At 37.6% G+C, this 13,100-nt stretch overlaps 1 protein-coding gene across 1 annotated transcript; it reads right to left on the minus strand.

Annotated features, from left to right (window-relative positions):
* Nucleotides 1-682: 682 nt before the first annotated feature.
* On the minus strand, nucleotides 683-8,208 carry LOC148879284 (Leucine-rich repeat (LRR) family protein). The gene is made up of 10 exons (XM_088960786.1): nucleotides 7,880-8,208; nucleotides 7,257-7,803; nucleotides 6,114-6,577; nucleotides 5,486-5,621; nucleotides 5,316-5,387; nucleotides 5,156-5,224; nucleotides 4,780-4,851; nucleotides 1,229-1,300; nucleotides 1,087-1,148; nucleotides 683-966 (listed from the first exon to the last, which is right to left on the minus strand). Exons 1-9 carry the CDS (start codon nucleotides 7,950-7,952, stop codon nucleotides 1,118-1,120), a joined length of 1,536 nt encoding a protein of 511 aa, XP_088816912.1. The 5' UTR covers nucleotides 7,953-8,208; the 3' UTR covers nucleotides 683-966; nucleotides 1,087-1,117.
* Nucleotides 8,209-13,100: the final 4,892 nt, after the last annotated feature.

Genomic DNA, 13,100 nt, shown 5'->3' on the forward strand with positions numbered 1-13,100 from the left:
TTTTAGTACATCTGGTTCAGATATTACAAGCGCCCAAATACACAAGATTTTTTTTTTATCAATAAGAGGAGATTTTATTAAATTTAACCTCAAGTATTACAATAAGGTGGGAACTTTCTCCATCCCAAGGATAAATTTATAATTTTATAATTTTGCCCAAAACATTTGGTGCCTAGATGTCCCAAATACATAAGATTTACATTTGCTTAATTTCTTATTGATAAAAATCTTAGTTTTAAATCATTATTAGCCTACTGAGTTTCACCTTTTATTCCTAATTCTCAATTTTCTGTTGCATATGAATTGGTTTGATATTTAAGAATGAAAAAGCAAGATGAAATCTTCAAACAGTTTAGACAAACTTCTCAGTGCTTGGTTGGAAACATATTTCCAGATTTCTCTTAGAAGTAGCAAACATTGAACAAAATAGGGGCTCCTATTTTACCCCTGGCATATTTCTGTCCACTTAAGGGTGGGCCTTGGCACAATGGTAGGGTTGCTCCATTTTGACCAGGGTGACCATGGCTCAAATCTTGGAAACAGCCTCCCTGTATGTATAGGGATAAGGCTGCATATATCAGTCCCTCCCCAGACCACATTGTTGGGAACCTCATCTTGGCTGCCCTTTATGTTTCTGTCCACTTAAAATAAGTTCAGATAAGCCAATCATACTAAACATGAGTTAGGATAACAACCCCTATTGCAATAGTTTCTTCACTTCTATGTTACATGACATTGTGTAAAAGCTCAATGATACATATGTTGTACAACCATACCTAATGAAAAAATGCCAACATCAATTTCCATGTTTAGATACACCCGGAGCACATTTAAGTACATGGAAAATGTAAATGAAACATTTACAGATGTCTACAGGACTTTCACTCCTCACTAACGAATGTTTGTCAGAGCATCCAGAATATGTTGAGAAGGAAAAGAAATGAAAATATGTCTACAAATTTATCCCTGAAAAGCACCCACCAAAAACATGTATTAAAGATAGTTCTGAAATTAAACCAAAAGAAAAATAAATCCAATCTAGCAATGGCATAAAGATTTTTTAATTATAACACTGATATGCTTTACCTCCAAGTTGCAACCATGCTACTAGTGAAGGTCATGGCACTATAAAATGGTTTCCAGAAGTCCTAAGAAGCACTCAAATCAGTTAATAGGTTGAAATGGAATTAAATAGGATGAAGGTGTGACACGATGGTTCCAGACTCACTTAAGGTTCAATCCAGGTTTCACTTTAAGGCTGTTTGGAACTTCACCAGTCAGATTGTTGTTCTGAATGAAGCTGAAGGACAATGAAAAGTAGAAATGTAAATATGTCCAGTCTCAAAACAAACTGCCAATCCAATGAAAAGTAGAAATGTAAGTATGTCCAGCCTCAATTCAAATTAAAATCCACAAAGGCTCAACTTATTGATGACATTGTTCATGTAAGTAAAAAAAGATAATGTAGCTAATAGCTACACCCAAGGATAACCTCACCTGCCTTTTGCAAGGAAAGATCCTATCTTGGTCTAGAAAAGAACTTTTATGGGAGTCTACAAATCTTGAGAGAATACTTGAATAGCCACCTTCAAATTCGAATCAGCTAAGAGTGGATCTTATCTATTAGTGCAATTTAGGGTATTCTTTTCTTGTTTCATACTTTCCCTACGGCATATCATGCTTAGGTATGTTCTTTAGGGGTAGGTTTATGTACAACCCTAATGATGTACCACTTTTTTAGAAGTTCAATAAATTTCAGATTGAGGGAAGGAGGTGGATAGGAGCTTGCATCCACACCTTGTACTTGTTGGCTATGAAAGCAAACTCTCTTATTCTTGGCTTTAATGCAGGTGCTTATAACCGGATCTCCAGCCAGAAGACATTCAACTGCCACCATGCCAGTGAAGAGGAATAAAAGCGACTTTTGATGGATGTTGTGGGGGGAGGCAGATGGTAGACACAATTCTCATTGCTAATGCACTGATAGATTCCAGAAGAAGAGAGGGAACTCCATGTGTGATTTGTAAACTTGATATTGAGAAATCCTATGACCATGTCAACTGGAATTGCATGGATCTTGTGTTGGAAAAAATGAAATTTGGGCAGCAATGGAGAAACTGGATCAGTGTTTGTATAAGTCCCCAAAATTTTCAATCCTAATTAATGGGAAATCTACGGGGTCTTTTGGTAGTTCCAGTTGCTTGAGACAGGGCGATCCCCTCTCCCCTTTGTTGTTCATCTGTGTTATGGAAATCCTCACTCTTTTTAGTAAGAAGGCTGCAAATTCTGGTTATTGGGAAGGATTTGCAATCTCCCCTGATAAGGAAAAGGCCAATATCCTCCAATTTGCAGATGATACCATATGTTTTGTTGATGCATCTCCAATTTAGTTGGAAACAGTGCTTGGAATTCTGAGCTGGTTTGAAGTGGCGTCTGATCTTAAAGTCAATCTGAGTAAAAGTCATATTATCCCAATGGGCCAAGTCTCAAATTTAAAAGGATGTAAATAAGTGATGGCTTGTCAAATCGAATTCCTCCCGGTAAAGTATTTGGGGCTGCCTCTCGGGGCAAAATGCTCTTCCTCCTCGACCTAGGTTTCAATTATTGAGAAAATGGAGAAAATTTTGGCTTCTTGGAAGGCAAAATATCTGTCATTTGGGGGTAGAGTGGCGTTGATTAAGAGTACCCTTTCTAACCTCCCCACTTATTTTCTCTCTCATTTCCCCATCCCAAACAAAATAGCAAATAGGCTGGAGCAAATTCAGAGGAACCTTTTACGGAGGGGATGGGAAGATGAAAAGAAGATTCACCTTGTAAAGTGGGAGCAAGTGTGTCTCCCTAAGGAAGTTGATGGGCTGGGAATAAGAAATCTGAAGAAATTTAACTCAGCCCTTCTCAACAAATGGTTATGGAGATTTGCTAACGAAAGAAATGCTTGGTGGAGAAACCTTGTTTCTGCGAAGTATGGGGTGGAGTGAGGTTATTGGAGATCTAGGGAACCTCATCCAGGCTGGGGCAGATCTCTTTGGGCAGGCATATTGAAGAATCTTCCTATCCTCTTGGATGGGATCAAACTTAAGGTGGGAAAAGGGGATAGAATTAAGTTTTGGAAGGATCCCTGGTGTTTGGAGGGCTCCCTTCCCAAATTTCTGTGAATCAAGAATCTTCAGTAGCTGAGAATTTTAATCCTTCTGGTGGTTCCATTGTTTGGACCCCTCTTTGTAGAAGTTTGTTTGACTGAGAGTTGGATGAGTGTGTGGAGCTGTTGGGGCTACTTCAAAATCAGAAGATAGATATGAGTCTAGAGGATGAATGGAGCTGGAAATGGAATTCAGATGGCTGCTTCTCTGTAAAGTCCCTGGTCCTCAAGCTGGACAGTTCAGGTCAGTTGGATTTCCTTGCCAATCAGGTTTGGAACCCAATCAGTCCCTCCAAGGTTAATTTTCTGGTTTGGACAATGGTTCTTGATAAATGTCTGGCTAAAGCTAACCTAGAGAGGCGTGGCATTCAGATTCTGGATCCTTCTTGTGGTTTGTGTGGATCTCTTGCAGAAACTACAGAACATTTGTGTATTCATTGCTCAATTTCCTTCATGGTTTGGGGGCACTTCCTAAAGGCTTTGATATTAGTTGGCTTATGCCAAGATCAGTGAAAGAGTTGTTGGGCTGTTGGAGAATTGAGGGCCTCAGCAAGAAAGGAAAGCTTGTATGGAGTACCATTCCTTCAGCTGTGTTGTGGTCCATTTGGGCTGAGAGAAACAACAGAATTTCTGTAGTTAATATAAAAGTCTGGATGAAGTAGTGCAGAGAGCTGTGGGCAAGTTAACCTCTTGGGTGTCAGTTACTGAGGAGTTCAAACATCAGAATTTGGCTATTTTGTTAGTTCTCAGTCCTGGATGAGTTTGTAACTTGATTTATACCCAGGCAGTCTTAGTGGTCTGGGTTTTGCTGTATTAATTCTCTTTTTCTTTGTTGAATAAATTACATTAACTTTTTCCAAAAAAAAAATGGATGTTGTGGGGGGAATCTAATGACCCAGCTCCAAGGAGATTAGCATCACCCCCAAGTTTTTGGACCAAAAGCTGCCTTGTATTACTTATCGTGTTGAAAAGGGGGCCTTTGTTCTTTTTCATTCCCTCCATACATTAGCACACTTCTCCTTTGGGTTTCTAACTGTTTAATTAAATATCATAGAAAAGCCTGGTTATCAGATTTCTTCATCCTCTTTCTCTAGCTTTAAATTGCTTTTGGTTAGGGAGCAAGACAGTAGGTTCAAACCTCAACAGGAAACAAGAACTTGTGGAGATAAGTTTCAGCAGTTTTTGAGCATTGTTGAAACATTAAGATGAGTTCTTCATATTCCAAAAAGGGTGGGAGAGACAGATAGCAAGTTCCAGGATTGCCAAAACACGAATATGACACTTGTACAATTCCAGCAAAGTATTCACTGCAGGTTCTCTCAAACATATGAGAGAAAACCTTTGAAACAACAAGCATTGAGCCTTTGGTTAGGTTTATAAGGACTCCAATCTAAGAAGTAAAACTCTAAAAAAATGTTTAGGAAAAACTGTTTTTTTAATGGTCATTACATATAAGCATGGCATAGAACAAATGAATCACCCAGTGATAAATTGATTGCAATAAAGAGATTTAAGATTTTGAAGAAAAATAGTAGTATAAAAGAATATGACAAATAAGACAACAATAATATAAATTTGCATTAGACGGTGTATGGCAGCCTAAATCTGTGTGTTTTTTAGCTTAAGAGAGTAGAACTTACAGTTCTCGTAAACTGTCAATGTCCCCCAGTGATGGAGAAACCTCTCCACTGAATACATTGTCCTCCAAATGCCTTAGGTAAAGTATGACAAAAAAATTAGGCACTGTAATATTAAGTAATGGAAAGAAACCACGTAGCTGTGGCAGAACAGGTTCTGGCTCTGTAGATCGTGCTAGTTGCAACCCACAGTTTGAAAAGAGAAAAATAAACAAAGATAAAATGTATTGACTACAGTACAGTTTAAAAGCTGTGGGTCTAGGGCCTAAAAGCCCATGAGATCATTTAATATGAGACTTCATGAACCACCATGTTCAGCTTCAAAAAACAAGTGCAACATGTACATAAATAACAGAGAAGCCCATAGGCTATAACTTACAGTGTCTTCAGCCTCTTTAGTTGGCTAAGATCAGGAATAGACCCGGTCAAAGTGTTATTCCCGAGCCATCTGTCAAACAAAAACATAAGAACATTAATAAGATAACATTTTCATCACCAGACACTGTTTTACACGAAGTAACAAACTTTGGAGAACCTACATATCAGTCAATGCAGTTAACTTGGCAATACTAGGTGACAGAGATCCTTGGAGGCCCAAGCTTGACAGGTTTCTGGAGAAAAATAAAAATTATTTAACAGCAATACAAGGACAGAAGTTGAACCATAGACAAGAAACGTACATGAACGTCAATAGCAATTCCCAACTCACAATGCTACAACACGAATCCGGGTTCCTTCAGAACATGTAACTCCTGTCCATGAGTATTGGCGTGGTAAACAGGGATCACCATTCCAATCAAGTGGAGGATTTTCTAGACTATTCTTCATTTTCTCCAAAGCAACTACTGCAATAGGCAATGGAAACATAATAATGTTAGCAAAAGATATTAGCAATGAGGAAAAAGATTGATAGAAATGGAAGAAAAAAATGCTCCTTTTACTGCAGTCCCATTCCAATTTATGGGAGCTGCATACATAAACATGTCATTTATCTAGACTGTCTAGTTAGTCAACCGCTTCTTGGATGGGCTCTGGCACAGGAATTGCAATGATTGGACATTCAACTGCCCAATGTGATGAAATTTATAGTCAGGGTATCTCATTGTACAGGATATTGCCGGACCATTATTCACCCCATTCTTAATTACCTTCTTCAGCCTGCAATATTATAGAATCATATAAGATGCTTAGGTATGCAACTATCAAATACGTATGGTTCAATATATATATTCCATCCAAGAAGTGGCCCAACCACCTTGACAGCTTCCAGAACTCTAGGAGCCCTTTGAAAAGACACTAGATTTCTCAACATAAAGTATAGGTTTCAGTAGCCAAACCATCTCGTGTAACAGTTCTTCCTCCAAGGAGCAGCAGATCAAAGACTTCTCCAGCATTGATTAAGGGACTCACATCTGATCCAATCACAGGAGTCAATTTTATCTCTGTAAGACCAGAGAGAGGCCAGCGGGTTGCAAAAACAACACCACCAGCTTGAGTGACATTCAGATTTCTGTAAAACTCTATTCCATTTATACTGATGTTCAAAACCCTTGAATTCCCCGTGGAGGTATCACGGTTGTCAGCGAAGTATAGAGCAATGTAGTAGCTGGAGTTAGGAAGAGATCCTGGAGGCCAGTGCAACTTCATGGGTTTTCCTTGGTCAGATATTAGCTCAGTGTCAAACACCTTTGAGGGTGGAAGATTCCAAAAGCCAGAAACCGAGACATTTCTGATGCTCTGTATTGTAGGATTACTGTCTCCAAATGGCTCCCAGTAGCGATCAAACTGATCATCAGGAAATCTGAAGAAAGAAAACAATATTGAGATATTTCTAATAAAACAATGTTCAGATATTTCCAATGAAAAGTGCATAAAATGATAGAGATAAACAAACAAAAAAATTCTTATAAAGATTTCCAGAGGTTTGAAATCCAAATTAGTTACAAGACAACCCTTACCACGTTCTCAAACTAAGACTCACTCATAAACAAGCTAGGATTTTTCTCTTTCCTGAGAGCTTGTCTAGATTATAGTGCTTTTCTATACTGATCTTTGCAAAGATAAGCAGTGTTTATATTTCTTTATCTGAGTTCTTTATTTTCTTCTTGTTCAGTTTCAAAATTTTTATTATAGACCTGGCAATAAATCAAGTTTCCATAAAGTGGATAAATAGTAAAATCAAAGGGACAAAAGGGGAAAAAAAAGCAATAGCCCCACAACTGATCATAACCAACAATTAGACAAAAATTAAAACATGAAACTGCAATGAATTGTTAGAAGATGGAAATGATAAATTGTGATCACAATGGCTAAATCTAAATTATTCAAAAATCAAAACTACTAATTTTACAACATTTTCACATGGCATTACAGAGACATAGCACAACCCATTACTAAAAAATTAAAAGATGGAAAATAAATTAACACCAGCTCCACGACTAGAAAATAGAAATCCTAAACTTAAGTTCCCTATAACTTACTTGATGATGGGTCCTCCATAACCAAAATTGTTCCTTGCAACCAAGGCCAGGCCATATTTACCGAAATCTGTAGAGTTGTACAGTGAATTTCCCAGAAGCACAACTTCTAATGCAGAAATGAATGGGTCAGAATTCGTATACGTGTTTGAAGCAATACAAACACTCATTGTCTTCCCAGCAGCAAGAAACACCCCCTCGTAGTAAGATGACATATTCCTCGCGTAATCCTCCGTCGTATTCACAACACTCCAGAATGTCCCATCGACAATCTGATCAAAAACCGGCGGTGAGTCTTTACCATTGACTCCCCCATAGAAGTATATGGTTCGGACGAGGTACTTGGCACTGCGGTACACCGGAACAACGTAGCAGAATTTCCGGCGGGTATTGCCATCGAGAGGGAAAGACCGAACGGTGGAGAGAGTTGGGACAATGTCGGGGATGTTTATTGATTTCGGAACACCAGCAAATACATAATTGGTGTCTGGGAGCCATTCTCGGCCGTCGATCACAGAGAGCTCTGTGGCACCACAATCGATGAAGTAGCCTGAAAAAAAAAAAAAACTGGTTAAGAAACCGAAATTGAAATTCAGACATAGAAGAAGTCATAATTGAAATACCACCTTTAGGATGCGAGGGCTGAGAATATACGACGATGAAGAGAGAGCAGAAAAAGAGTGGATAGAGAAACGGCATAACTACAAATGTGAGAACACACGAGAGAGGATGACAAAGAAAGATTTGGAAAAATATAGTTTGGGTTTGAACGAGGTGTTAATGAGCTAAGGAAGAAAGGAATATTGAGCGAGAGAGAGATGAAGTTTGGAGAAGGAAAGGAATTTCTTTCAGGCAGATATACAGAGTTGAAAAAACGCAGGAAAGATACAGGTAAGAGGTAAGACGTCGTTACTGGTTTGTTTGTGATTCGTTTGGCGTAAGTTTGGATAATTTCAAGTAAAGTAGTTTTGCGTCAGTTTGAGTCAAATTAGAAATGCTGCCAGCAGACGCGTCGCACATACGACGAGAAAACGACGAAACAGTAAAACTTTATACAAGTACAATATCGGGTCCACGTGCTAAGCCGGACCCATGACCATGCTGAATCAATGAACTGGACACAGGTTAATCATGTCATGGGCCATGGCTTATAAAGCTATAGCAATACAATACACATCGTATGGCTCACCCAATATCCACCAATATTTTAGCTGAACGCTTTAGCTGTTCAGCGCGCTGTGGAAACAATGATATGTCAATTGGACTAGTCTAATCCAGTCCGGTCCGATGTGAATTTATTATAAATGGTTAAAGTCTAATTCAATCTAATGAATGTTTTGGATCAATTTGGACTGGTCCAATTTAATATCTGTATCATTTAATTTGTTCAAATTCATTTTGATTTAAATTGATTTTATCCATTGACACTTGTATTCTTATCTTATATTAATGGATTAGATATTGGCTTAATGCAACCCAATCTAATATAAATTTGTTACAGATGGACCAAGTAAGGGTGAGTATTGGGTTTTTTTTTGTTTAAAATCGAACTAGAAAATCAAAATTTTAAAAACCGATCTAATTATATGATAAATCAAACCGAAACCGAAATATTTGAAAATTCAATAAATCGAACCAAAATTTTTTTCAATTATTTTAGTTAAAACCGAATATCATTTAACCTGAGCAAAGGAGGCAGATTTTGTGATTTTTTATGAAAAAAATCATGGAAAAGGTTTTGGATTTTTTTATGGGAAATTTTTGAATAAGAAAAAAAAAAGGTTTCGGAAGAAGGAGGAGTTTGGGAACGACGGCAAGTCGGCAATACAGACTCGACACTCAACGGCAGCCGGCACGGTGGCGCAGGCGCAGTTTGAGAATGACGGCAAAAAGAAGAAGAACGACGGGCGACGTCAACGACAACTGGAGGTGAAGAATAACGATTGAGGTCTGAGGAAGGAAGAGCGGAAGTCTGGCCGTCTGGGTCTGGGACTCTGGTTTGATGGTCTCTGGAGTGAAAGTGTGAAACTCTTTCAGACTTTCACTCTTTTAGACTTTTACTTCCGTTATACATTATGCTTATTTTGGAAATTTGACAAATAGTTAAATCAAATATGTATTAATTTATTAAATATTAATATAAAATTATAAATATAATATAAATAATATTAAAAATATATAATTATAAAATTAAATCGGTTTTTTCAGTTAATCAATTTATTAAATATGATAACCGAAACTGGAAACCAAAAGACAAATAAACCGAATAGCAAAACTGGACCCGACCGAAAAAGCGATCAGGCCGAACCAATTAAACCGAAACTAAAGTATCAGTTCGGTTTTTCAGTTTTAACCGAATAATGCTCACACCTGGGACCATGTCCAATCCAATCTAATAAATATTTTGGACAGATTGGTCTAATCCAATATGTCTTGTTGGTCTGTCCAATCCATCCAAATTGATTTTGGACTGAACAGAATCCAATCCAAAACCAGTCTATTGACACCCTTTCCACTTCCATGCGTGTAATAAATTCATGAGCTAACCCAAATTCTTTTCTAATCATGCCATGCAACCAAATGATCAATCAGCCATAGGGTTGTTTTTGTACAAACCCGGTTTCCACCTTAAGGCTCAGTTTGGAAAGAGTACAAATGCAAATATGCTCACCCCTAGGACCAGTTTTAACCAAATTATGTTCACCCCTAGGACCAGGTCCAATCCAATCTAATAAACATTTTGGACCAGATTGGTCTAATCCAATATGTCTTGTTGGTCCGTCCAAATTAATTTTGGACTCGACAGGGTCTAATCCAAAACCGATCCATTAACACCCTTTCCACTTCCATGCCGTAATAAATTAATGGGTAACCCGAATTCTTTTCTAATCATGCCATGCAACCAAATGACCAATCAACCATAGGGTTGTTTTTGTACAAACCCTGTTTCCACCTTAAGGCTCAATTTGGAAAGAGTACAAATGTTTATACATTTTGCACTCTATATATTTACATTTATACTCTTTCCAAAGTGAGCCTAAACGTTTTGAGCTGAGCAAGAAGAATTGAGATACAATTATTATTTGAGGCCGTTCATAATTGAAACGAGCATACCTTTCAAAATGCGTAGATTTGCAAAGTGTCAAATTGATTATTGTAGCTGAAGTTATTCTCATATATGACGTGATAGTATAAATCTCTTACCAATTTGTATTGATAGATTACCAAATAGAACCTATTAAATGATAAATAGTCACTTCTCCCACACACAAAACATAATTAAATAAATAAAAAGAAAAACAGTAAAGTTGGGTTGCATTTGCACTGGATTGGAAAGTTGTTAAAAAGAGTATTTAGTGTAAATGAATTGAGTGTATATTGGTGTTGCCCTTTGTTTTTGATTTAACGTTTACCTCATTTTGTTTGTTTGAAGTGCAAATGATAAAATCTGAAGCAGAGTTGAATAAAACCCAGAGCAAAACTGAACCAGAATTTGCACTCTCCCATTAGAATTTCCATGCATTTGTAATAGTGCAAGTGGAATTGCATTGCAAAGTGCAAACAATAGACCTTGATGTTTCCATTTATTTGGATTTCATCTTAAGGTTCTTTTCGTTTTTCAATAATTATTTACCCGAGTAAGTGTTTCTCAGGAAAGACTTACCCGAATAAGTGCATTTACTCATATTCTTTTATTTCCTATATAAATAAGGTAATGACCATTTTAATCATAAAAATCCATTATTAAAAGGGACATTTTTGTCCCATTAAGTGTTGGCAACTTTTCTAGGAGATGGATATCACTTACACGAGAAAATTAACTTTTCCTATTCCCCACATAAATCTGAAAAAAGAGCATGGAAAAATCCCATTGACCAACTCTCCCCCCCCCCCAAAAAAAAATCAGAACGCCCCCTACATGATATGGGGTATTAAATTGTCTCCCATAAGGCCATAATTGTAGATGGCTTCACCCACTCTCACTGTGACTTGGAACCTTTGAAGGACTATTAGTTACATGCTTTTCTTTGGGCCATAAATGTTTGAATGGTATTTGCATTGATCAATTAAAAAATGTAGTAAAAGAAAAAAAATATATCTTTTCACAAATTTGTATTGACCAACCCCAAATATTATACAACACAAAATTACTAAAGCTTCCCCTACTCTTGTATCTTTTGAAGTGTGTGGCTATGAGCAAGGCTTGAAGCTTGCCAACGAGTCTCTCACGCTCTCTTTGATTACACTTAATCCATATTGATTATTGACTTATTGCAAGCTGATGAAGAATAACCTAGATTATTTTAAAGTGTTGTATTTCAGTAGAGCTATTTGGTTCAGCTCAACCCTGGGTTGTAGGCCAGATCGAATTACAGGAGTTTCAACGAAAGACTGGTTGTAGAAAGAGTTTTGAATGCAAGTCCGTTGAATGACAATTCTTGATTTGAATTTCTGTTATAAAATAATAAAAAAAGGTAGAATGGAACTTATGAGTAACCAATTTCTAAATCAGAACTTGCAAAAATTTATTATTAACTAAGAATTGCAGAAAAAGGACTGAGTCGTTCCCTCCGGCAATTTCTGATGGTGTCTTTTGTTCTGTGGAAAATCTGGGAAGAAAGAAACAAATTAAATGTTTTGCAGCCGGGTGAGGTGCTACAGATGGCTTGTCATTTTGTGACAGAGTGGTCAAAGTGTGGTCGTACGTGGATTTCGTCCGATCCATGATGATGCTTGGCTCTCAGGTGATTTTTCTGAAGCCGAGGCTGTTATCTACACTGATGCATCTGTGAATGATGTTTAATTGAAGTGTTACGTTGCTGCATGGATTAATTGTGTTGGGCAAGGACAAATCCGGCCTTTCTCAAGGCTGGAGTCTCGTCTTCCACTTTTTGGGACACCAAGGTGGTTGAAGCTGAAGCGATCTTAAAGCCCTTACTTCTTTCTCCTGAGTTTGCTCCATCGAAGCTCCTGGTGCTCTCTGATAATTTAAATATCATTCGTGTGCTTTGGGGAGGGTCCCGAGCTTGTTCGTGGGCTTCTCAAACTGCCATTTCATGATCTTCTTCTCTTCTTCGTTTTCCTCTATTTCTTCGAATGTGTTAGCCCACACTCTTGCCGCTACGTGTTGGGCTAATGACGGTCATTTCATATATATATATATATATGTAAGTGTGCCTTGAGACACCAATTAAGGCAAGTTGGCGTCATGGTTTTCAAAACGGGACGTGCCAAATGATTGGACCAGAAAAATTAAGAATCGTTAGGTGATCGGTTCCATTTTATCCAAAACCGTTATTTTGCCAAAAAAAAATGTTGATTGGTCAATAAACCTCTGACCTGGGTGATCAAGTCGTTTGAACCTATCAATGGTTTAGCCATTTTTTAAATTTTTTTATTTTTTGTCAAAACAGGCCATCCGTTCAATTCAATCATTTGAACCATTTGACCCGAGAACCAGACTACTGACTGGTTCGTTGTCCAGTTTGGTTTTAAAAACCTTGGTTGGCATCTCTCCAAAACTGGACATTGGAGGAGAGGGATCAAATCCAAAAACATAGGCTCTCTATGGTAAGGTCGGTGGACTTCAAGTTTGTTGTGCTTCTAGTGTCCATTAGGTGTGATTCAAGAGTTTTATTAAGGTCATTTTTTTCTTTCACATAAGTCTACACTTTGCCAACACTAGTACTCTCGTTCTTTTAGGCTCCATTTGTTTTTCAAGAAGTTACTTATCCCGGCTTGGGTAGGTGCATTTACCCATGTTTGTTGATTTTCTAGGCAAATAAGACAATGACTGTTTTAGCCATAAAAAAAACCATTATTAAAATAGGCAATTTTGTCACATCC

This window comes from Nelumbo lutea, chromosome 1, assembly GCF_056320005.1.
Source record: "Nelumbo lutea isolate HS-2025 chromosome 1, American lotus-T2T, whole genome shotgun sequence".
NCBI classification, from domain to species: Eukaryota; Viridiplantae; Streptophyta; class Magnoliopsida; order Proteales; family Nelumbonaceae; genus Nelumbo; species Nelumbo lutea.

Excerpts from the sequence above, each read along its gene's own strand:
- LOC148879284 (XM_088960786.1), bottom strand. The coding sequence starts at position 7,952 with ATGCCGTTTCTCTATCCACTCTTTTTCTGCTCTCTCTTCATCGTCGTA. Across the intron at positions 7,804-7,879 it reads TCAGCCCTCGCATCCTAAAG|GCTACTTCATCGATTGTGGT; the intron begins GTGGTATTTCAA and ends TTTTTTTTTCAG. Across the intron at positions 1,149-1,228 it reads AAACCTGGATTGAACCTTAA|GACTTCTGGAAACCATTTTA; the intron begins GTGAGTCTGGAA and ends AGTGCTTCTTAG.